This window comes from Rhea americana, unplaced genomic scaffold, assembly GCF_003343005.1.
Source record: "Rhea americana isolate MKP2758 unplaced genomic scaffold, rheAme1 scaffold_384, whole genome shotgun sequence".
Lineage (NCBI taxonomy): Eukaryota > Metazoa > Chordata > Aves > Rheiformes > Rheidae > Rhea > Rhea americana.
This window is the reverse complement of record NW_028186517.1, coordinates 244,564-269,714: the sequence shown is the minus strand read 5'-3', so window position 1 is coordinate 269,714 and position 25,151 is coordinate 244,564. Positions and strand designations below refer to the sequence as shown.

General features: G+C 49.9%; 1 protein-coding gene across 1 annotated transcript in view; it reads left to right on the top strand.

The window, feature by feature from the left end:
• The window catches only part of BSN (bassoon presynaptic cytomatrix protein), a 121,576-nt gene that overhangs the window by 77,401 nt on the left and 19,024 nt on the right, over window positions 1-25,151 (top strand). Inside the window, exon 4 of the mRNA XM_085313415.1 lies at window positions 21,518-21,958. Coding sequence (XP_085169541.1) covers window positions 21,518-21,958 — 441 coding nt within the window. The remainder of the gene's footprint in view (window positions 1-21,517; window positions 21,959-25,151) is intronic.

The following is a 25,151-nucleotide window of genomic DNA, read 5'->3' as shown; positions in this document are numbered from 1 at the left end:
CTCTCCGGCTCACCGCTCAGCCCGGCGGGCGCTGCGCGCACCCCTCGCGCCGCGGAGGGCGTCTCGCCGGTGAGCTGCTCAGCTGTGCCTGCGCCGGCCGTGCCAGAGACGTTTTGGCATCGCCCCAAGACACCCACAGGCGTCTCTTTAGGTGCGCTTAAGAGCTTAGATGCCTTTTCTTCTTTATTTTTCCCCTTTTTGGAATGAGCAGCAGATGTTTTGTGCGGCCTCGGGTGCTTCCAGCTTGCCGGGCCGCACGCGTGTGCTGCGYGCTAAGCACGGGGCGCACCTCGGCACGTGTGTAGCGGGGTCTCTGGGCACGTGGGAGCACCGTGGGCAGCAAATGTGGGTTAGAAATGAGGTTTCCTATGTGGAAACCTCAAGAGGTTGTGGAAGGAGGAGAGCAGAGTGGGGGACCCAGCTACGGGGTACAGCCGTAACCAGCTACTTCGCTGGCAGTTCCCGCAGCCCCGGGTCGCGCCGTGCTGCCTGCGGTAGAGAGGGTCACAGCCCTTCTCCGGGAGCGCGGTTGTCCCATGCCTCTTTGATCAGTGCTCTGCAGTCTCAGTCAACCGCTTTTGTCTTCCTTTCTCTCATGCTGGAGGGCCCGTGGAGAAAGCTGGAAGGAGGCAAAATCCACTCTGCAGGCGTTCAATACTCTCGCATGATTTACTGCAGTAGTTATGCGAGTACTTGGGGAGGGAGGACACAAACTCACGGGAAATGAGGCTTCATCATTAGCTCTGCTCCTAGGACAGCTTGTTACGTTTTGGTACAGCCTGCACTTTTTTTGCAGTCTTTTTGCCTCAAGCTCCTTACTCTGGTGCGTGAAGCAGCTTTGCCCGGCAGCAGGCATCGCTGCCAACAGGCAGAAGGGAGTTAGCGATGCACAGCTCGCCGCTGTGGGAGTCTGAGCAGATGGAAAGCACATCCCTTTGCCCAAACCACTGTGCAATCTGGAGGCTTAGCTCCCGAAACGCAATAGGTGGCAGGGAGGCTGGGTCCGGCTGCGAGGCATCCGCTAACTGCGGCAGGGGAGATGCTGTCTGCCGTGTGCGTGCTGCCACGCACTGCTGGCCAAGTGGCTCATCAACTTGATTAGCGGAGACGGGCCCTTGAAACTCAACGTACAGCGGTGCTCTCAGGCTCTGGGAAGGCTCACAGGGTGACAGGGAAGACCACTGAAGTTGCTCTTTTCAAGAGCCAGACACATCTCCATGCTAGGAATCACCAGCTCCAGTATCTCCGTGTGATGAAAGTGTTGCCAGCAGTTGGCTGGATAACGGCCGCCTTCCCTTGAGCCATTCATGGTCCCTGGGAGACACTTGGTCCTCAAATAGGCCTTCTCAGCAGRTTTGGTATCTCTGCCCTAGATGCCCTGCACCAACCATGTTACCCGTCCTGGGGCACCACAGCTGCCTGGAAGCCTTGACATGAGCTATCGTGAAATCCCACCCGCTCCAGGCAGATTAAGATGTATGCAAACTCGAGTGTTTATGGTGTTTAAAATATGCAGCACAGCTGTAAACGTTGATAGCGAAATGAAACTGTTTTTGCTTCGTGACTGTTGTAAATGGATCTTCCCAACGGACGGTGGTCTGGCGAGCGTCTTCTCCCCATGTTTGCTCATGCCTTCCTGTCTGGCGTTTACACTGAAGCAGAGCATTTCCTAACAGCCATTTCAAATCACATCACTGCTACATCAGCGCTTCAGCCACTTAGGAGAGATAGAGCCTGAGACAGAGGTAAAACAAGATCCTTGGCTATTTGCTAGCCACGCACAAGGTTAAAAATATCTTTTATGAATATTCTAGTTTAGACCAGAATCACAAAACCACGGAACGGTTGAGGTTGGAAGGGACCTCTGGAGATCATCTAGTCCAACGCCCCTGCTCAAGCAGGGTCACCTACAGCATGTTGTACAAGATAGAATCCAGGTGGATTTTGAAGATCTCCAGAGAAGGAGACTCCACAACYTCTCTGGGCAACCTGTTCCAGTGCTCTGGATATAGGATATCYAGGATATATGTTTGATTGATTCATCCTTTCCTCTACTTGAGACCATCACAAAGAAGTGTCCGTTTGGCATGGATCAGCCCAGTTAGTATCTTCTGCTAAAAGTGCAGAAGCCTGATCAGATGGATTTGGCAGAGGTATGTGGTACCTTCAGCCTGCAGAGACATTATCTGGAACGGTTAATGAGAATTCAGCTGTGATAATGGACTGAAACTAAGGGGAAGAAAGCATTAGCTGGTGCTCAGGAAGCAGCTTCCAAGGAGCCAAATGAATTAACACTGGTGTTCATCTGAGGACACAAGAGGAGCGAAAGTTGCTAGGGAGAGATAGCAGCTTTTATTAGATCAGTTGAAAAGGGCTGGGGGAAAAAAAAGCAGTCGAGGTTTCAGGCACGCCAGCTTTTCATTAGATCTTCGCAAGATGAGCTGGGCTGTGAAACGGTGACCCACGGGATGGGTTGGGGTGTCACCTCTCGTGGCAAGCACCCTGCGAGCAGGTGAAAAGTAGGCTGGCCTGCATGGAAAGCCACTCCATCAAACTCTTCAAGCCAAACGGCTCAGGATGCCCGGGCATTTCCGTTTTTGGGAAACCTCTGAAGCTTGGAGGAGGGAGAACAAAGGTGTAGGAAGGTACAAATGTAGCAATCGCTCTTCCAGAGGAGGAGGAAAGGATCGGTTTGGGCAATTACTGTCTGGAAAACTGATTTCGTGCTTTAGGAGCATGCTGGAGCAGTTGTTAAAAATACCTGTGGCATGTGAGTGGTGGCTCACACGTGAGAGCAGCATGTGGGTGAGCAAGTACAGGTGGGAAGAGTGTGATGCTTGCGTGTTGGAACTGAACTGGAGGAAAGGATTTCATATGTGGTGCTGGAAAGTGAGTTAGAGTTGGCCTAGCCTTGAGCCCCATCACGAGTCAGTCCCAGGTCACTTAGGAGGGCGTTTCTGGGATGATTTTTCAACATGCCGAGCTGACCCTTTTCTTCTAGCTCAAAGGCTCCACCACACGCAGCCTCTCTGGGTGTATTGCCAGTTTTTGCTTGTTTTCTGAAAAAAATAATTAAAAAAGGGATTTGGGGCCAAATAGTCAGTTGATGTGCATCAGTGAAGCACTGTTAGCTGTGGTAGGGGCTGTTGCTGTGGCTTGCTAGGGAGCAGGTCAAGGTAGAGGGCCAGCCTTGGGGCTTGGGGCGTCGGGTGGGAAAAGGCACGAAGATGGTCAGAAGGCACCGATAATATTGCTAACCCAAAGAAAAACTGACTGGAGATATTGCCCTAAGATGGATTGAAGACAGTCCTGGCATTTAATGATAAAGCATGAGTCAGTCTGTTTCATTTAAAATCATGTTAAAACCCATTCAGCTTCAGGCCAAAGCTGTGGTTTTCTTAAAGCAAGGGTACTGAGAGCTTGGGAAAGAGGTTCATCAAGTGAGATATTCCCATCTCTGTTGTGGGAGGGTGGATAGAAGGTATCTAGATACCAGGGCGCTTCCTAAACAAGAGGTTTCCTGCAAGCAGGGCTGCGAGATGTTCCGAAAAGRGTGTTTGAGAAACGTTTTCATGAGGTTCTTGCTGTTAATTTGGATCTTGATTCAGATACCAGAAGTGTTTTCCATATTTTCCAGTCACCCATCTGTCACCGCCCTGCACAGTACTTGTCAGCAAATAAATGAAATATTCTTGTGAGATTCAGTGCATTTAATTCTGAGAGATGAGATCTGGCTGATAGGGTAGTTACACCTCAGGACTCTTATCTTTTTTGTACAGTCCTAGTATTTTAATATACATCATTTTGTTGTGTAAAGGAATACTCTGGAACTGCGAATGACTGGACAAAGCCCTRGAGATGGTGTTGTGAGGGACAGCTTGCAGTGAGACGAAGACCACTGCAATCCAACCGCCAGTAGCTGGAGAGTTTGCAGCCGGGGTCTCCGGGCTGAGTGCCCTGGAGCAACACAAGCACCGATGCAGCAGTACAGCCACRAGCTGTACCGGGGAGGGCCAGGGGCATCCCAGGAGCGGATGGATGGGGGAGGCCGCAGGCTGCACTGACATGGTCTGGTGGAGCTAAGCATGTGTGGGTCGAGCGAGGCGGTTAACGTTCGCCTCCGGTGCTTTTGGCCAGAGCTGAGACTCTCAGACTTTCGATTCACTGAACAGAAGATTCATGCACAAATGTGATGCTAACGCTTGCCGGATATGTTGCTAAAATGYGACAGCCATTAGGGGATTCAGCATTTAATTAACTTGCCAAGTGACGACRTTGACCAAAATTATGCAGGGAGACTTCTATTTTGCTTAATTACAGTTTTAGGCGTTACCCATTAGCAAATTAGACCAATTGCAGGGTAAAACCCATTAGAGGTTGGCCAGCGCTGCTTTGGCCACTTGCCAGCTAATGTGACCCCTCTGCAAGAGGAGCCAGGCAGGCCCGTGTGCACGCGCACCCGCGCACGGTCCGCACACGTGTGCGTACACATGTGCACCCTGGGCCGGAGAAGTAGATTTTTTCCTGCCGCTCGTGCAGGAACGGACTGAAGCATGATTAGCTCTGATTAGCTCCAAAGGCTTGTAGACCTCACCCCTTCGCCCTGGGGCTGAAGCACTTGTCTTGGCTCCCACGACTGCCCCAGCTGCACGAGCCTTGCCCCGTTTCGCCCCTCCGTTTCTCTTACTCGTAGCCGCTTCATCACTTTAATGGAGACRTTATGTTCCGGTCGGTGCCAGAGCAGTTTTGCTGCCAGGTGCTGGCCTGCTTTCGTTCCAGCCCTGATGTTGCCAAAGCGCTCTCCGTTCACCTATGGGATCGTTTCCTCTCCTGCTGACTTTTTCTGCCGATCAGCTCTTTTAACGCCAGAGCCCCATTCGTGGCAGCTCCGCTCTCTGAAGCACCCTGCTCCGGGCAGCTTCCCCTCGCCTTCCCACTGCTGSCACGGAGCTACACCTATTGCCATTCCCTTGGTTGCACCTCTGCAAAGTTTGCCTTGATTTTCCTGGCTCTCATCTCTTGGCCATGAGCAAGCAGGCATGGCCATGAGACCCCCCCCCACCCACCCAGGGCTAAAGAGAAAAGAGCCCTGGCCCGTCCAACAGGTGACCAAGGCAAGGTATTTGGGGCTCCTGCTCCCGGCGTTTTCTCCCCCCCGGGRCTCAGTCTGCAGCTGGGACGTGGGTGGCAGCAGCCCCAGGGCCATTTGAAGCACACCATGCTCCCCGACGTGCGTCGCCTGTGCTGGCAGTGCCCATGGCCCACGTGTTTATTTGCGTGCGAGGGGATTGTGGTGTGCTTTTCACATGCTGGTTTTTCTTTTCAAAGCAGCARTGCCTCCCTTTCAGACTCCATCATCGGGGCAGCCACAAATCCTTTGCAAAGCGCCGAAAGGGAAGCGCATCGAGCAATCAGAATTGTAATCACAAGGCATTCAGAGCAGCGCCTGCAGTAATTGGTGCCTTATCATACGTTTCCTTATGCCGGCCGTGTTGGGTACGGTTGAAAAATGGGATCATTCTTACCAGTTAGATGTGATGCATAAACAGAGCCAAGAAGCACCCACGATGCTCAAGTTCCTGGGATGCACAAGCCATATCTGGTGGCACCTTTGCCCCTGCACCATGATTTCCCAGGCACTGGCACGCTTCTTTTGAGCCTGACAGGAGATGGCGGCTGCTTTTAGCATCTCTCCAGCACATGAGCTGCTCCAATGCTTTCCCCGTCTCTGGGGAGTGCTCAGGAAGGGTACGTTTTTTCCGCTGCAGAGTGAGGGTTTGTGAGCCATGGCCATACTCAGCCTGCAGATTTGCAGATCGGCGGGGTAGACGCAGCCTCCTGCTAACTGGAGGAAGGTATCCTTGCTCTCGGGGTCCTGGAAAGGCAGCCTCACCTCATGCTCTTTCTCTCTTCTGAATCCCATATTTCCTGGTTCTGGCTTTTTTCTCCTTAGTCTCTCTCTGCTGCTCAGGGTTTTGTTGTGCTCTTTTCTGCCCCATGGTTCTCACTGATAGTGACCACAGGAGTTAGGTTGCTCTCTGAAAACTTTTTTTTATTATTATTCATCTGAAAAATGTCAGTGATTTGGAGGGAAAAAAGCTGGGAGCCCAAAGAATTAATAAGTAGATTCCTCTTGGGATTTAACAAGTTGATAATCTGGGTGTGTTGTGCCCTGTTCCCACTGCTCCTTTGCTTTCTCTGCATCCCTGGCTAGCAACGTCTGGCAGATTTCCATTACTTCCTACTGTGCCAGCCGCTTCTTAATTTATTTAAGATGCTATCTCAGACGCGCTTTGGTTTCATCCCTCCTTTTTATTATTAAGGCCTTTCTTCATCTCGACGCTGCTCTGCTTCCCGACAGCGTTGCTTGTGCCTTGCATTGCGCTTTCTGGCTTCTCCTYGCGCCAAAGACTCGCTTGGTGAGTGGGTCTTCGTCAGCCTTCATCGGCCGCAGYGCTGGTTCTCCAGGCTGTGCTCCAATTCGTGCTTTTCACGGTGGAACTCAGTGTCTCCAAGATGGCACCGTAACGTCCACCAAAAGGGGACCTGCAAATGCCACSAGAGGGCAGCAAACCTCGGTGTCAGATGAGCCGGTGTCCTTGTCCTGAAAGGTGTTTAGGTACCTGGCTTCCGTAGACTTCAAATACCTCTGAGCATCAGGCCCAAGTGCCAGATTTCCAGCATCTTTAAGCACAAAGGTTCAGCCAGATGCCTAAGTGCCTTTGCCCTAAGCTCCTTATCTGCTTACCTCCCTGGTGAGGAGAAGACAATTAGTTCATGTGTATTCTGCAGTTTGAAAATATAAAGCACTAAATACATCCTAATTATTATTATCTTCATAGGATCTTGTTAATCTTTATGTGGATTTAAGAGCTGTTAGCAAATCGTCTGGTCGTCGAATGTTTGCATTTTTCTCAGAGGCGGCTTAATGTTGTTGGCCGTGTTAACCGCGAAATCCCTGCTGCCCACTCAGCCCCTTCTTGCACAGGGCATGGTTCAACCCTTTGCCAAGTGTGCTTTCAAGCCACAGAGGAGCAAGCCCCATCCCCGGCATTCCCAAACTCTGGAGTCCCGTGATGACTTTCTGCCCGAGTACCTAAATTCCCCCAAAGCCCCCAAAAAGCAAGTAGTTTTCATTGTGATTCAGTGGTGAGACGAATCTCCTGGAACGTGTTTTTCACCGAAGTCAAGGCACAGTTTGTTGGGGGAGCAGCAGTTTCTTTTATTATACCACTTTTTATTATACTGCTRTGCCTCAAGTAAGCAAGCTTGCAGGTACATAAACTCTTCTTCAGGTCTGAAATGGAAGCAGCAAATTTCAAAGKGAAATATAAGTTCAGAAGAGCTGCTCTAAAGCTGATCCATTTGAAAGATGAGAGTTGGTATCTCTGGAGCAGAGGAGCTGTGGGATGATCAAATACTGAACTGCTAAAGCTGTCAGACCTTAAGAGACAGCAAGAGAGAGACAGGTAATTTATCACCTGTAAGCGTGGAGTGGTTGGCTCAGGACCATGTCCGGTGCCTCAAAACTAGCATCTTTATTGAGCCTGTGATTTTCAATATCCACCAGTGTTACGAATGTCAGTTCCTAGATGTTGAGGGTGCTCTTGAAGACTGGGACTAAGAGGTCACTGAGGGAAGGGATTTGTTGGAAACAAATCACCAGGTGGTGACCGGATGCTCCTGTCTGCTGCTGGAYCTGCTTGGGGCGCCTGCTGCTTTGGTTGGCCCTGATTTTCCAGGARATGCCCCATGGAGAATTTCATGCTCACTTGCGCACATGGAGAAGCCAGGAAGTTTGAAGCTTCTGCTGCTGAGGTRTTTACTGCAGCAAGTGCAGAGACACTATAACAAATTTTACTCGGGCACAGTCCGTGTTCGCAGCATACACTTTGCTCTGTGCAATGTTCACTGCTAACATGCTGCCTAGGAAGGCCGGGGGGAGCTCTTCAAAGTCGAGGAAAAATTCATTTATTCGTTCATTAGTTTTCTTCCATTAGTGGCTCTAAGTGTGTATTGATTTTCCACGGCGGTTCAGACTAAAGTGCTGCCTGTCAGACCGGGGGGGCAGAGCTCCCTGCGGGAGCACAGCAAGTTTGGAGGCAGTGCTCCGTGGCGCGATCGGTGATGTGTTCTGCTGTTCRTATCCCTGAAGGAGCTTTTTTGGAGACTAGCGGAGCTGGCCCTGGGGTTTTGAGCCTGTTTCTGGAGGCAAATGGCTGAAGAGCTGTATCATCTCGTGCTCCTAACGGAAAGGATTGCAAACCGCCTTCCAGCCTGATGTGCTGCTCAGAAGATAAGCCCTGAGCATGCTGCTGCTAGGCAGCCACTCTGCAGCAAGCTTGGGTGTGACTTTAGGACACCTACGCCCTCCCCGCACGGAGCTGATCCTGTTGCACCGATGACATGCCTGATCTCCCGAAGGGCAGAGGGAGCCGGGCTGGATCGAGGGGCCAGGAAGCCGTGTCAGGGCAGCACTTTGCTTGGGCAAATTCCCTGTAAGAGCAGGGATCGTTTGCCCGGGCGCAGCGTTGTGCTAACATGGCTATACTATTTCCAGCAAGCAGATGCAGCCTTCAAGGACAGTTAGTTGGCTTTCAAAGGGAAGAGCTCTTCAGTGCACAGAGACATGCTCGCCGAGGCTGAGGCTTGAGCATGTCCTGCAGGTAGTACTGTGCCTTATATTCATGCTCTATCACGTAGGGCGATAACTTCGCCCTAGACAGAAACCCGGAACTGTAGTAGCTGACTATTTCACTGCTTGTTCGGCTGTAATCAGAGTTTCTCATTATGATCGCTTGTGACAGTCTGGGATTTCCTGGAGACAGGAGCAGACAGTCCCTCCACTGTCTTCACCTTGCCAGAGAGGTGAGGTGCTTCACAGCGCCTGCCAGGCAGTCTTCCCCCCGGCTCATGGCACTCGGCACTCTGAGCCCCAGACCGGCCTTTGCAGCTTAGCAAGAAGTGGAGCGCAGTTCCTCACATCTTCCAAAATGTGCTGGGCTACTGTGGACCTTCACAGGGCACTGCTGATTTACTGGGCTTCATCCTTCCTGTGAAAGCAATGTGCCTGCTGAGCCTACTTTGTGCCTTAGACGGGATTGCAGGGCGAGCCGGGTTTATCGCAGTAGAACAAAGAGAAATACTGTCTTGACGGCAATATTGGAAATACAGTTCCAAAAGAAAAGCAAGAAAGATAAAACACTAAGTTAAAATATTCCATCTTAGGTGTCACCCAGGGGTTGTCTGGCACATCTCACAGCTACAAAAGGCTAAGGTCCAACTCAACCTGCGGCCTTCTCATTCCTGAGTTTCTGTCTCCTGTTTACATTTGAGGCTTTCTGCTTACTGTTAAAGGCAAGTGGCATTTCAAAGTGTAGCTCAAGAATCTTTTTGGCAGGGCTATTTTTAACAGAGATCATTCCCTTACCCAGTTCCCAGTGTGGTCCCATAAAGAGTCGAGCTGTCACATCTGAGCAAGCAGGATGGCGATGGGGGAGCTGCTGAAACGGGTGCAGTTGCCAAGAGAAATGGCCGTGGAGCAACGGCTAAGAGAAAACAGAGGGAAGATGCTCAGGCTGGGCTGCAATCTAAATGTTTTGATGAGTGTTCAGGGCTCTCAGCATACTGACCTTCCTCCCCAGCTCCCGTCCATCCTCTTCTCTACACGAGTTCGGARCTTTTTCCCAGACAAGTGGTCCTGACTGAAAGCCTTGGGCAGACACATGTGGARGAGGCTCTGCAGAGCCATCAGATATCCTGCTGCAGTGATCAGTCCAGCGCTCACCCAGCCTTGGAGGACCAGTAAGCCCCAGCCTGAAGAGATGATGCCAGCAGCTCATCTCCGCTGCTCCATTGCCTCCTGCATTGGTCATGTTTTCCCTTATGCAGCTGAGTTTCAGGGATTCAGGGAAGCGCAAAGTCCCTAGTCCAGCTTCCCCCAGACCCTGAAGATGAGTCTCATTAGTATTTCTTCCTAGGACTATGCAAGATTTTGATGCTTGTGTTGCCACAGTGGCTCAGCTATACCTGCCCCATGTGCACCCTGCCTCCTTACTGTCTTGCCAGACTTAGTTTTCTGGGCATGTGAGTGGAGGCAGAGGAGCCTTGCACTCCCTAGCACATGCCTCAGCTTTTGAAAGAGATGCCAAAAACATGCCCTGATGTGAAAGCAGGGCAAGGTTTTGCATGTTTGGCTTCCTCTGCTTCTGGAGGGAAGGGACGTCTTATGGTTTGGAGACTCCTCTGTCTTTCTACCTCCATAGGCTTTCCCCATGAGTCTGCCCAAGAGGACTGGGTCAGGTGGTCACCAGCTCTGGTCATCCTCGGGCTCACACAAGTTCTTGCCCTGAATTTTGCCCCTGAAAGGGTAAAAGCAGATGGGTATGTCCCTTTGTCCAGAGCTTCTCAAGCAGCAAGGCCTGGGCAGTCTGAAATCAGAAGGGTGGGCGATGTCCTCTCCAGGGAGTGTGTTAACTGCCTGTAAAGAGCAGGCTGAATTGTTCAAGGTGGACTGATCTTCTCTATTTTCTGCATGACTGAGCTGGGAACAGACCTGATGAAGTGGCAGAGAGAGATGGGCAGGAGCTGAGCTGAGTTCTCCCACGGCAGAGCCCGAGCATCCCTTCTCCCTTGTGTCTCCTCCTTGCTGCTTATGTGAAGGGGGAGCTCTGGCAAAGAAAAATGGCATTCCTGAAAGAAAGATAAAATGTTGTACATTTCCATGAGGAAGGGATTCAATTTGTGTCACACAATTACATTTTCTTCTGCAGTCTGAAATAATTACACAGCAGAGTGTGGTGGTGAGATCTGATTCAGAAGCAAAGTGATGAGAGTGAATGCTGAAATAAAAGAAGACAAATGCAATCATTAAGATACAATAGGCAGTACTTGCCCCTTAATTAGGCTTTCTCTTTGATTAAGCAGTAATTAAATATTGCTGTACTGAAAGGGTTTTTTATGGCCCACCAAAGCCATAATGTATTCTTAAGATGTATCTATGAAAAGCAAGTACTGTAAGGAGCAGATCGTGGGAGTCAGAGGAGAGCAGCAGTGCAGACTGTCCCTGGGGTTCACTGGACTTTGCTCGCCTTTGCTTGCACCCCATCCTGGCCAGTTTGCTCCCTGCTCTGCTTTACAAGGAGCATAGGCTATAAGGCTGCATCTCCTCCAAGGTAGTTCTACAGGCAGTCATGTATYTGATGGTGAGCCCCTAAGTGTCCCTGGAAAAGTCCACTCTGACCGCTGGCAGCAAAGTATCATCTCCAGCATCTTGCAAAAAAGTAGAGATTCAAAAAGCTACAGCATACATCAGGAGAAAAGGAGGACATCCCAGTGCCCAAGCCSCTTGTAGTGAGTGCCTGAACCGTGCCAAGATGATTCCAGAAGAAGTCCATCAATTCCTGCCAAAATGGATTGATTCCTAGATTTGACCCAAAAGCTGGAGGTCAGTTTAACCAAGAGCATGTGAACAGAGCCAAGAACCAGTGAGATTTCTCAGGGACACCAAGGATCTCTGCAGGCCTTGTACGATGTCCCATTTCTGCCTGTGACATTTTTAATGCTACAGAGGAGAATAAAGAAACAAAACTGAAGCTAAGTTAAGTATCAAGGAGTCAACATGAATAATTGGGGCCTTTGGCAGAGTGGCATATTCAGGTTTTGGTCCAGTTATTCCACTGCCATCACATAGGTGCAGTCACTACTTTCCCCTCACTTCAGCCCTTGTTCCAGGCTATGCCTCTCCCTCCTGACCTGGCCACGCTGGGAACAGCTCCCTGGAAGATGACTGCCTGTGTTGCTGTCTTTGCACCTTTCTCCTGTGCTCCTGAAGCAACCATGAAGATTGCGTGCAGTCAGATTCCTTTCTTGATCAAGGAGACACCTCTGCCAGCAGCAAGTGCTGAATTCCCTGCTTCCCTCTGCGGTGTGCCCCTGGATCCCAAAGTCCACTTGGCTCTCCTTGACTTCTGGAAGGGCTCAGAGGCAATGTCCACCTTGGCCTGGTAGAAACAAGGCTTGTGAGGACCCTACCAACAGCTTGATGCTCAGGCTGTGCCATCATCTTGTCCCTTTGTACCAAGATGTTTGCCTCCTTTTCTAAGCTTTCTATCATACGTGAGGTCAAGTACCGTATCTACCACTGACCACGTAGGTGAGCATTAGCTTTTGGTGATCCTCACCTTCCAGACGGAGGCCTTTGGATACTGTGGCCCYAGGAGATGCAGAGTCTATCTGTTAGGGGATGAGAACTGGGTAGACAGTCAACATCTGCCCYTTCTGCTGTTCAGCTCTGTCCCATGCCTGGCTAGTGGCAATGGCCAAGTCAAGAAGTCATCCTTTAGAGAAAAGGCTAACAAAGCTGCTGCTCCTCCACCTGAGCTGGCTTTGCAGCCTCATTTTCAAACTGGTCCAGTGAAAGGCCACCTTTGAAAAAGGGTAAAAACTCCTTTGGGAACGGCTGGCCAGTCCCAGCCTGTTTCTTCTGTAAGTTTGCCACTCTGAGCTTTCTGAAGCAACAGGTCTACAAAAGAGGAGTCTGGGCAGAATGACTTTGAACATTTGGCTGATAGAAGAAAAATGAAAAGATTTTAAATCATGAAACATCAAAAGTAAAGCAAATGTCAAGCCCCCTATTCCTGGACATTCCTGCATAGGTAAAAATAGCCCTTTCATGACTTGAATGGGAAAAATGCTTCTGATCTATTAACATAGAGCTCCTGCCTTATCCCTTCAGGCTCTCTGCCACTTACAGCCCCAGTTGCAAGCTGCTTTTTCCAGGTCATAAAACGACAGCTCTTGCTGAGAATTTCACTAGGCAAGATTGTCCTGTTCTTTTCCGCACAGCATGTACTTTGGGTAATATCTCTGGGAAATTTTTTGTTACTTGTGTACCCAGCATTTTCTGATAACCCAGAAAAAAGATCCTTAAGTATTATGATTATGCTATTAAACCTTTATTGTGTGAAGGAAAACAGATCAGAGCGAAACAGAAGTTGTATGGAGACAGAGAAGTGTTAAGCTATTGTAGTAATCTGCCCTCATTATTTAATTTCCTTTAAAACTGAAATACCYGTAAGACTGGAAATGAAAAGAATCTGTGATGCTAGGGTGTTATGGGAGAGAKTTTAAAATAGTTATGACGTAGCCATAATCCCTCTCTCAGTGAAGTCACTGAACTTCTGGGGGTTGAAGTCTGAGGGAGTAGACTAAGGTACAGGAAGTTTTAAGCTGGATGGTCATTCTCTCCTCCTTTTTGAAAGATGTTCATAACTTCTGAAAAGATAGTTTCACAGAACTGCRTGAGAGAAAGGACAGGCAAGTGCAGGCACCCATGGGCCCTGGAGAAGACCTGCTTCCAAGGCTCCCTCCAGTTGCTTTTGCCTTCCAAAGCTCCGTTATTGCTTGCTGTGTAGCTTGAATTTTTGCTGCAACAAAGTGGCCTAATTAGATAAAGAGTTTAGGGCTCTGCAGTGGGAGAGATACACTCAGAGGGGAAGTTAACTTATCTCAAGAAGGTATCTACAGTAGATGGATGACTCTCCATTGGCTACAGAGAAGACAGAGACAGCTAGCTTAGACAAGGTGGCTACCTTTAGACCTCTAAAGGCAGGTGAGATGATTTTCACGGGAACAGACTGCATGGGGAGATCTTACTGATGCCTGTAGAGTTGCCTCCTGTAATATGGAGGTGACAGAATGGGAGAAAGGCACTTTGCTGCCTTCAGGCATCTCCTGGCTCSTGGAGTCACAGTCACCAAGGGACTGGGAATAATGAGGTGGACGATGCACAGCCCAGAGCACTGTGTTGGCAGCGCAAGCACAGTTGCTACTTCTTAAGGCCTCCACCTGGAGAACTGCAGCTTGGACGGATTCCTAGGTGCAAAAGCTTGCAGGCATGGTAGAAGGRGAGGCAGTGGAGTGGGAACTGTGTATTCAGACCTTGGTGATACCAAAAATTATGCCTTGCTTTTCTTGCTGATATCCCTTTCAGGAGAAATAGAGATAGGTGAGTTAAGGGGGTAGGATGGGGGTAAATGTGGAGGGAGAAATGGGACTCCTGGAAAGAGTAAATTTAGGAGACTTGAGAGAAGAGTGGATGGCCTGGTGGCTGGTTCACAGCACAGGGAAAGCTCTGCTAAATGAAGGCCAGGAAAGGGTGGAGTGTTCCCTTCAGTGGGTAGGAAGACTGCTGCAGATACTGCTGCAACCTGATACTCCCCTCCTGCGTGCAGAAATGTAGGAGCAGAGCACTGGGTCATTCAGCAATGGTAAAGCCTAAAGAAAGGAGAACATGTGCTGTTGCCTTTGGTAGGTGCTTTGTGGAAGGCACTGCAGCGGGAGACCATGGAGGCCAACACAGARCACATATCCATACAAGCTAGGGGGAAGCCTCTGAGTTCAGATATGTGCATGTCTGCCATACTGTGTCTGCAGAGCTGGGAAAAGAAATCTCAGCGGCCCGGATGGCTCACTGCAAGGAACTGGTTTGATCTCTGGTCTCCTGTGTGCACAGGACCTCTTCAAAGTGCTGAGATTTCCAGTCTAGCATGTCCACAGTGCTTGTGAGGAAGTTTGTTGCCACACTCTCAGTCATTCTCCCCATTTTCTACTGCTTAATGAAAAGACTCAACTCATACTAAGCAACCTTCTCTCCCGAACTGGGCACTGTGTCCTCAGCTACAGCGTGGAGGCTTGGCTGAGAAACATCCCTCAGCTGCTTCAGGACCCTAAGCTGGCAAGGGTCCTTGGCACACAGGGCACAACCCGTGCAGCTTGCAGGGCTGGCAGGACAATTGCAATATCTTTAGCACTGGGGCCTTTCCAGAAGTCGTGGAGACATGCTGTTAGCTATGGCAACTGCATTCAGCCAAGAGCCCCTTTGTAGTTGGACTTCTTTGGAGCACACGTTCTACTGGGAATGACACCTCTCCTTCCAAACACCCTCGCTGTGCTTTTCCATGAGCAGCAGTGTCAGGACTACCCCATAAATCTTCATCTTGATAGTCACAYTGCTGTGATTGCTTGTGCTGCCCTTGCTTGTGGACACAGTCTGTCACAACATTGCAGAGGTGCTTTTTGAAATAAAACTCTATTCTGAGGAAGCTCAGACAGGTTTATCACCCAGTTCGGTGATTAATATCTATTCATATGCTCCACCTGTGCCTCTTTCTTTCAGGGCTTGGCAAGATAAACTATTCTGCGTGGTAACAGCTGCTTCACTTCCRTCCATAACTTTCTACAGCTGATTTTTCATAGACATATTGCTGATAAAAAAAGATACAGCTTTTTACCAGATCCAGTAGAGGTTAAATCTGAGGGTAATGGCATGAGTGAGATAATCGGTACCCAAGCTGTGAGTTGCTGGAGGCTGGAGATKCTCTTCCTCTGAGCAGCAGTTGTGGCAGGAGATGGAGCAGAGTAAGCTCTGTTGTGTTTAGTGTTCCTTGGTATTGTGAAGAAGCACTGGGAGCCCATCACCAGCCACACGCAAGATCTGGCTCTCATCTGTGGAGCTACGGAATGAATACTTATTTGTGGTAACTGCTGTTTTGCATTGCACCTAGGAGGTCTGGACAGCAATGGCATAGGGAGATGTAGTCTGCTCCAGTAGGCTCAGCCTGGAGAAGTTCCTGTCTACAGGAACTRTCCTCACCGATCACCAGAGAAGCATTTGGGGGCAGATGGATGGCAAGTCTTTGGAAACACATCAGGGTGATCCTACTGAGTGACCCTTTATTAGGGTAGACCTGCTGGTTTGTGACTTCTTCCTGAGACACRTGAGGAAGGAAGTTGTACAGCCTGTTCCCAGATGCACTGGTTCCTTGGCAAAGAGCTGTTTACTTGAGTTGAGTCCCTAGCGCTGGGGTTTGGAGAATGTTTCTCTCTCTAATTTCTTTCCAGGAAGGAAATTCAAGTCTCGTTTCTTTACATGCCTTCCGTTTTCTTTTTTCTTTTTTTCTTTTTTTTGAAACATAATTGAAATCATTCTGCCAGACCTTATTTTTCCCTTTTAGCTCCCAAACACCAGAGCCTAATGGTTTTGTACGGAGAGCCATCACCCTCCCAAGAGGACCCATTGTGTGCTACCATTTTCTTGCTTCTGATGCTGAACTGGATGCCAGATTCACTCTGTGTCCTGCTGTGTGTACTTTCTCTCCTTGGAAAACCAGAAGGGGCTGAGGAGCAGGCTCTAGAGTGTATGAAAGGCAGCACTTTCACCATGCTGGCCCTGTGCAAATCCTTTCTAGAGCTTGATGCACTTCTTATGTGATGGCACTGAGCTTCAGAAGTACTGAGTTTTTAAAGAGGCCTCTTTCTACAGATGCTGCTTGGTTGTCCTCTCTCTCTATGTGGGCAGTGTGAAATCATGAGATTACATGAAAAATAAATTGCTGGGTTTTGCCATGCAAAAGGCTGGAGCCCAAGATCCAGGTGACTCAGTAAAGTGGAGGTGAAGAAGGCCACTGTAGTGCAAAGTCTTACTCTTTAAATGATACCAATGTCACAAAAAGCTCCTAAGATTTTAGAGAGAAGACTCTGAGCTCATGCTCCTTGGAACAGCAGTGTGTTTTCTTCCTCTAGGACTTCTTGTGAAGTGTGATATCTCGCCCAGAAAGCATCTCTGAATGTTTCAGCTGCTCGTAAGGCAGATAAGAGTGCAGGAGGTCAGTCCAACGGAGAGCCATCCCATGGAAATTGCTCCTGTGGATGTGCTAGTTGATGGAAAACTTCCTTACACATTTGACGTGTATTTCTTCTTTGAAAGCAATTTGCATTTCTAACAAATAAACCATCTTTCAGGTTAAAAATACTAAGAGCTCTGAGTACTTGAATTTCCTACAAATGTTCCTGAGCTTGGGGAAAATGGTTGCTTTTTGTAGGAACAGCTGTGGGGATGCATGAGCATCTCCTGAGAGCGTGACAGAGTCACATGCAGCCAGCCAGCAGCATGCTGCCTGAAAGACCCTATTTAACACATTTTGCTGAGGTGGGTAGTAGTTTCTCCTTTACTGCACTTTTTAATGTGAATTTGTTGCTCTTCTGTAGCATTTCTCTGCAGTTGAGACACCAGTTCATAGGCAGTAGCATGTATGCCAGCTTAGCCAAAAAGTTGGCCATTTCTGGCTATGCCTACTAGTCTGAAATGGCCTGAAACTCAATGCTGAGATCAAGCAGCTCAACCTGTGTTGGTTGTCATTGCTCTCATGCTGCAGGATGTTGTCACTTCCGACTGGTGTCATATAAAATAAGATTTTGAAGATGTATCGGGGTGGAACATGCCATCTTCAGTCTGTTCTCTGTTGCCAGTGAGGGTGTCCAGGAAAGGGGTGAATGGACAAAYGTTGGACAGCTTAGCCTGTCTCTGATGGCTGTGCTCAAGCTGGCATGAGCTGGAGACCCTCTGTTGAGCTTTTTCCTCCATTCCCTAAGAAGACCTGTCCCAGGAGGCTGCTCCATCTTGCGGTCTCTTTGGACAACCAAGGAGAGCATCCCTGAGATCCCAAACATGCGTTAGGGGTGATGCAGATTTCCACATCCTCATCTGGACATCAACTGTAAGACATTTTTGATTGCTTAGCACAAAGGTTAATACCATTACTGCTCTAAGGACATCCTAAATGACATGGTTTTCCCCCTTTTCCTCAGACCTTCCTTTTTGTAGGATGCGCATGGGACTTCTCTGGGCATATTGCTGATGAAGGTGCTCCCCTAACAAGGTGCTTTGGCAAGTTATGGTTTTGGGGTTTGTTTTTTTAACATGGTTTTCCCATGCTGTTAGCTGGGGTTGAGATTGGATAGAGTTTTTCTGCTCTAAACTTCTTTGGCTCTCCCCAGAAAACAGGGACGCTGCTCCAGCAAGCACAGCCTGCTTGGATATGAGGCGGGTTGGGGAATATGCCCCGGAGGATTAATTTACATAGAAAAGCCTCCCAAAACGTGAAGTTGAATGTGTTTTTTTCAGCTTAAGCAAATACTTTGGCAGCTGTAGAGAACTGAGCAAGTCCTMGTCTCTGGCATGCTCTTCCAAAACACACCGCTGCTCAGATTTGGGAGAAAGCCACGTCAATCCAGTGGTTCGGGTGATTTAGCGACAAGCCCGTGTGCACGCGTGTGTGCRCGTGCTCATGCACGTGGCGCTGCCCGTGGCTCTGCGACTTGCACACATTTGCACGTGCTTGCACGCAGTCGCTCAGGCACACCCCAGTCGCAGTGGCCCACGCCAGCAGCCACGTACRGACGTGCACAACCAGAGGGGGAGGAAGGCAGCCTTTGACTGCCCGGCTGTCCGTCCCCGTATCTGAAGTGCTTGCGTCACCATGGTAACTTTCTCAATTTCGATGTGTTATTTTTATTCTTGGTTCCTGCCATGCCATCAGTCTCCTGGGGGACGGAGCGCGTTCTTCGCAATGGGAAGGAGGTTATAATCATGCTAACAAACTTCACTGCACGGCAGGAACTAATGGATCTTCTCGAAAAGTCACAATCCTCAGCAGTGTTAATTGCTCCATTATCTGAAGTGCAGCAAGCACAACAGAGCCCTGTGCAGAGTGATGGTAGCTGGGGATCCCTGTGGGAGTGCAGTCCACCACTGCGTCGCTGGCACCAGCAGCAGGGTCCCTCAGGCTGCGCTGGCCAAGCGCGCACTGCTGCAGAGCGATGGGTGCTGAAGCCGCAGCCTTAAGAGGGAACCCAGTGGCGTCACATCCCGGGTAGCAGCAYGTCCCCGGTGAAGGGTGAGCTCTGCAAAGGGTCTTTTCTTACATATAATAGTTCTCTGAAAAACATCGTGCTGATCCAAGTGTGCCATGAAAGCCACCAAGCCTTGATTCTTCTGATTTAGGGCACTTGCTGCCTATCTGTGGAGTAGCACGCTGCATTTCCAGAGCTGCAGCACTGAGCACAGGTAGTGTGGACACCCCAGGACCTGCCCTGGCCGTGGTCCTTGGCTTTTCGGATCTTGGCACCAGATGCGCCTGCTAGTGCGTGCTGGGGCCACGCCAGCTTGCCCGGCTCCTTGCGGTCGGCACAGCAAGCAGGAGCCAGGGGAATTGTGCAGACGGCAAATGGATGACATTTATTCTCTCAAATAGTATTGGAGAACACGAGGCGTTGTTGCCTTCTACAGCCACTATTCCAAGAGTGCATTCCTGCAGAATACTCCAGCCCCAGTCACATCCAGGTAAAGAGCTTTCCTTCCTGCTCTGACTTTGACTCTAGTAAAGATRCCTTTTTAAAGACTTGGAGCTTCAGTGCTTGGAGGGGGATTCTTCAGCAAGACATGACCACAGATCACTCAGATCCCAGGACCTACCAACGCCCAGAGGCTGCAAGATGAGCTTGTGTTCTGTTTTCCAAAGCCCTGAAAGACCCACATGCCCAAATCCTGCTCACCCAGCATCTGTGCCCAGGAGCCCAGGTTAGGTGGGTTTCCAGAATTTCTGAAAAATCCCTAAGATGGGCTTCTCTGCCCAGCAACAAAGTCAGTGCAAGTGGGCAGTGCTGCTAGGGATAGCACTTGTTAGACCACAGCAGGAGAAGCCATTAGACTCTCAGAAGAGAAACTTTGAGCTGGAGTTCGGATTGGTGACACAGATGTTTGTGTCCTAAAAGATAMTGTCAAAAAGAAACATGTTAAAAATCTAAGGTTAAATGTCAGCAAGTAATCGAAGTCTTGAAAATGAGGAAATGTATAAATAATTCCTCGGCTTACCTTGCCTCAACCTTTAGTGGTGGGAGCCTGTAGTAGGTCTCTCTTCGCATCCTTTATGCGGGAAGTTTGACTTAGAAAACCCTCCCTCACAAACCTGCGAGCTGTAAGGCACGTCATGTGCTATAAGGGACATCGTTATTTTCAGATATAGAACCTATCCCAGAACAGCGCCCTGGAGGAACTGGAAGGAACGTGGGTCTTGCATATTCTTTTATGGCCTTCTGACCAGCRTAGAAGCATGGTCCCAGTATCAGCTGGGATGTTAGCCACTTTGACACCATGGTGATCGGCGTGAGTAGAGGAAGGTATAAAAGCAGGTAACACAACACCACGCCGTCTTCGTTAATAAAACATGGAGCAGAGGAGGCTCTGCACAGCCCAGTGCAGGGCATTCTGGCAGGTGCAAAGCCATTCTGGCGTCCCCAGAAACGAAAGCGGAAGCAGCCGGAGTGGATGAGGTCTGTGCTGACACAGCGAGCCAGCTGCACACACTAAAGCTTACAGAGGCAGAGGGATTAACTGAAGAAACCGGCTTAACGGCAGCGTTACTTTCTGCTCTTCTTCCAGCATCCACTCTCTTGACCGCTCAGGAGAGCTGCAGTGGTTTTGGTGCAGTCAGCRCTGGGCAGGACTTGTTTGTGTGGCTTTGTCTGACCAGAAGGCCTCAACTTTCCCTCCTGAATTCACCTGATTGTTCCTTCCCATCGCCAAATCCGTAGCTTTTAATGCACGGTTAACTGCGGGGCAGCCTGCGGCGGAGCGGTCCCCTCATTTCCGTGCTACTTTTTTGGCTACTTTTACATGAGGATGAGCCAGGACTCAGGTGAGGAAGGGCTGGAACGGCTGAAGCCGCTTTCTGCTTAGCCAGTGCACGCTGCCGCCTGTCTCCCACTTCCTTGGCCCTCTGTCTGCCCTTCTTATTTGCTGAATTTGGGTGTTTGGGCTCATCCTAAATCAGCCCTAAGTGAAAGAAGCAGCCTCTTCCCCTTGTTGAGGGAACGGGAGAAGATTTTCCAAGTGCTGTGCCAGCTGAGGGCAGCTTTGTGTGCACGCTTGGCTGGTGTGCAGCAAACCTGCAGCAAAAGGCAGTTTAGGCTGGGCCATGCACCCCACTGGAAAAACGTTGGAGGTGTTTCAGTGTGGTCAGCAAGAAATCTAGTCTTTACCATTAAACCTTTCTGAGAAAAGCAAGAGGTCGCAAACAAAACATAAATGACTTGCATGTTGCTCCAAATGGCAATTTTGGCCTTTTCATCCTCGGACAGTCAAGATGGGACAAAAAAATGTAAAAATCTTGCATAATTTTCAAAGCACAGCAAAGTTGGTTCACACCTTGCTCCCGTAGGTGGTCTGCCCAGGTCACCCCACCSACTGGGTACCCCAGGAGCTCTGGTCCATGTGCAGCTTCCCAGGTGTCGCCCACAGCATGAGATGCGGTTTTATTTTGGTGAAATCTGTTTGAGGCATTGCTTTGAAACCCTTTTCTTTGGTGCATGGAAAACCTGTTCCTGTTTCTCCAGGAGTTGAAACCTTTCAAAGATTTGAGGTCAGCCAAGGCACATTGTCAAAAGTCCCTTTTGACTGGTGTCAAAAATCCTTGCCAGAAGGAGTGTTGGCCTTGTCCTTGGCCTTGCTGGGAAGGGGGAGCAAGGCTGTGAAAAGCTTGACCAGTGGAGAAGTGATGTACCTGGTGTGTAGCAGGCTGTCCTTTCTCCTCTGAGCTCCAGGGGAAGTGAGATTTCCCTTGGCCCTGTTGTACGAAGCTTCCAGACTTCAGGCTAATGTTTCCTTTCTGTTTTTCAGAAAAATGAATGGCTGTGTTTGAACTGCCAAACTCAGAGACTGCTAGAAGGGAGCCTGGGAGACCCTGCCCCAATGCCACTGCCTACCCCAAAGCAAACGCCAACGGGCTCCCCGCGGCACCAACCGTCAGGAAGCGGCCAGCAGCAAAGGGTGCCGGCGCCGGCCACCGCACCGCAGGCAGAGCCGGCGGCTCCCCCCGACAGGCACCCTTCGCCCGCGAGGAATCTCAGGGCTCCAGAGCAGAGCAGGACCCCAAGCACTGCCCAGGAGAAGAAGGCCCCTGCTCCAGCAGAAGAAAAGCCACTGCCGAAACTTCCCACTGAGCCTTCCAAAGTTCCTGAAAGTGCAACGCCAAAAGGGAAAAGCATGACAACAAAACCAGAGGTGGAGAGCAAGGAGAGCCGAGCACCTGCTGAGGCTCAGAGGGCAAAGGAGCAGGAGGTGAGTGCCCTGTCCTTATCCTCAGAGACAAGAGTGTAGAGCCCCAAATGTGCCAGGGCACAGATCTCCTCTTTCCTCTGAGGAGGAGTCCGGGTTTGGCTGCTCACTGCAGTCTCTTAAGCATCCTCGGGGTATCACATCCAGCGCAGAGCTGGTCTTATGTGGAACCCTCRTTCCATGCAGGTGGCAATATTCGGATACCTGGGGTTTATTCCAAATCAGAGTAAAAATTGTTTCAAAAAATTATTTCGGTCAAAACATTTCTTGCTTATATTGCAGGAGGGAGTATTTTACTAGTTCTTTGTTCTACTTTTTTTTTTTAATTCAATACTATTTGGGGAAATGCTCAAGATGCAATTGAGGCTGGAGGCAAGGTCCTGGACAGAGACCCAGGTGCTTCCTGGCAGTGCGGTGAGATCCCTGCCAGCTCTCCTTCCGGCCAGCCACGTGGTCAGCAGGAAGGGAGCCTGGGACGCTCCACAAACCSAAACCACCAGTGCAGCCTTCAGAGGAAAAGACTCCTCAGGCTGAAGTTTGCTGACACTTCTTAAATTGAATAACGTCTAGGATGTCTCCCTGCTGGGGGACAGCACTTTACGTGCTCCTTGGAGCGGCTCCGAGTCCTGCCTCAGTGCTGCTACACCCACCTGATTGTAATGTCAATTAAACTGGCGTMTTTATTTTTACTGGCACCTAACGAGGATCCTGGGGACTGCCTTGATTCTTAAGGTTGGTTTGCAGAGCTGTCAATCATGGAAATTAAATTTCATTAAAAGGCTGCAGTCCCCGGTGGATGATGCCAGCGAACCTCCTGTCCTCTTGGTGTTCCTGGTGCTTTGCCAGATTGTCTCAGGGGCTGATGCGTAGGAATTGAGATCTGCAGCCTCACCTTGCAAGGCAACAAGACAGTTCCCTTTCCAAATCCAATCTAATTATAGGTTCTCCCAGTTCTATTTGAGGATTAAAAAGCTCAGCACTGAGCCTGTGCTTGCTGCAAACCTTCCCAAGCCCTGGGGATGAGCACAGGACACTGTGGAGCAGCAATGGAATTTCTCAAATGGTCTTTTGGATCTTTTGGTGCTTTGAGGGGCTTGGGGTAGGACTTGTTACTGGCAAAATACCACCATTGGGTCCATCGGTAGCACTTGTGCAGGAGGAGAGCACCGTGTGACTGAACGGAGGCATCAGAAACTGTGAGTAGAGGTTCCCACTGGCCAGGGACCACTCCAGCCATGATGGCTTGCTCCTTTCAAGAGCTTGACACAAAAGTCCCCAGGGCGTGAGAGTCCATGCTCCACCCTGGGCCAAGGAGGCTGTGGCTCGAGTCTGGCTGTGCTGGCGAACGAGCATTTCTGCTGTGGGAGGGTACAGTCCCRTGCAGTGTGGATGAGCATCCAGAAGGGATCGTAATTCCCAATGGTTTTGGCATAGGGCCCAAGGCAGCACTTCTATTCTGCCTCCCATTTGGAGAAAGTTAGCGCAGGAACCCCTGCATCCCCTAGCCTGGGTCGGAGCTGGTTTGTGCCACTGGTAGAGCAATCACAAAGTCCCGTACCTGGAACTCYTCTGCTGAGTTCAGACCTTGGAGCCGTAAATATCCCAAGATTTTCAGCGACGGATCGGCTGCTTTTGGAGTCTTGCGGATCTCTAAATAAGTGGATAGTCAAAAATCAATGTTACCATTAGACAACCTTCTAGTGTTAATTATAGGCAGAGATAATGCTGATAGGGCTCAGTTTCTGAAACATATTTATGAGCCCAACGTGTAGCTCCTTTTCCCACTCTGATAATCTGTTGAATACTATTAAATGCCCAGTTAGACTAYGTTAAACAATTCCTACACTCCAGAGAACATTTGTTTTTATATCARCTGCTTTTAGCGTATTCCGTAATGCACTTTTATCAGTGGTCATACAAATTGCTTAAAAGCCATTAGCAGGGACTAGGAGGCATCTAGCCTTTGTGCTGTGCTAGATTCAAAGTTAAGCATGTGCAGATATTTGAGCATGCCAACACCCAGAGCCTCCTTGTGTGGCCCCAGTCAGCCAGCTAGGTCTTGTCTTGGCTACATTCCTGGGTAGTTGCRTGCTCATCCAGTCCCTGGTTTGCCTGGACATCTGAATATCTCCCTGCTGTGCTGAATTCCCTCCTTTAATACGGGGGAAGCGTTTGCAAATTACCAYGGGCGTGATACCTGTGATGCCTTGCTAAGCAATGCCCATTTCACGGTACGCAGCTCATGCAGCCAAATTCCCCATAGCTCAGCAGGACTGGTTTTCCTCATTCCCCAAGAGCAGAGCCTAGGGAACGATGCCTCCAGTAGCCTTCAAACCTTCTGTTTACTCACAAGGTGGCTATTTCCATGGAACCCCCTCCCTGAGAAGCACAGAGAGCAGCTTTCAGAGTTGACGGGCCTTGGGCAAAGCAGATGGCATCCATAGAGCGGGGAAGGCGGCCAGCACATGCAGCATGGAAGGCGGAGGCACACAGCGCGGGTCTCTGCCTGGGTTGGCAGAAATGTTGGCTTTATATTGTGCCACATCTCACCAAGCGGATTTGTGTGGCAGCTAGTTGTAGTCTTAGAAGCAACAGCAGAAAAGGGGCAGTGAGCTTCTGTTTGTGAGCATTTAACCTCCAAAAGAAAACATTAGAGAGGAATACTACAAATACTAAATATCCTATGAGTGCCTTGTGGGACAACAGAGAGTTAGAGCCAGGAGGAACTGCTGAAGGCAGAAGACACCAAGCTCAGTTAACTTGCTTATGACTTTACAGATTTTCCCAACTTTAAGACAATGTAACGCTATTTGAGACCTAGTGAGGAGTCATCTTCCCCCAGCTCCCATCAACTGCAGGCGCTCCGGAAAGAGTCAAATGACACCTCTGGCAGGCAGCAGGTCGTTGTTCCAGGAGCCRGCAGGCTGCAAGCACTGCCACCTTGGCCTCTGCCAGAAGAGCACACTGCTGCAGGGCCATGCAGCTGGGTGCAAGGCGTCATGGGGTGGCTGACCTTGTATATTCTCCAGGGCTCTCCTCGCACTGTCCTGTGAGAGGGCTTGGGATCTCACAAGGCCTGGGACTCCGAGCACTCTTCGTTTGCTTCGCTGGACGTGGCATGGGGCCGTGCTCCAGTGGGTRCCAGTGGATGATGGACCAGGTGCTTGCAATTCGCTTGGCTGGCCTAGGAGCTGGG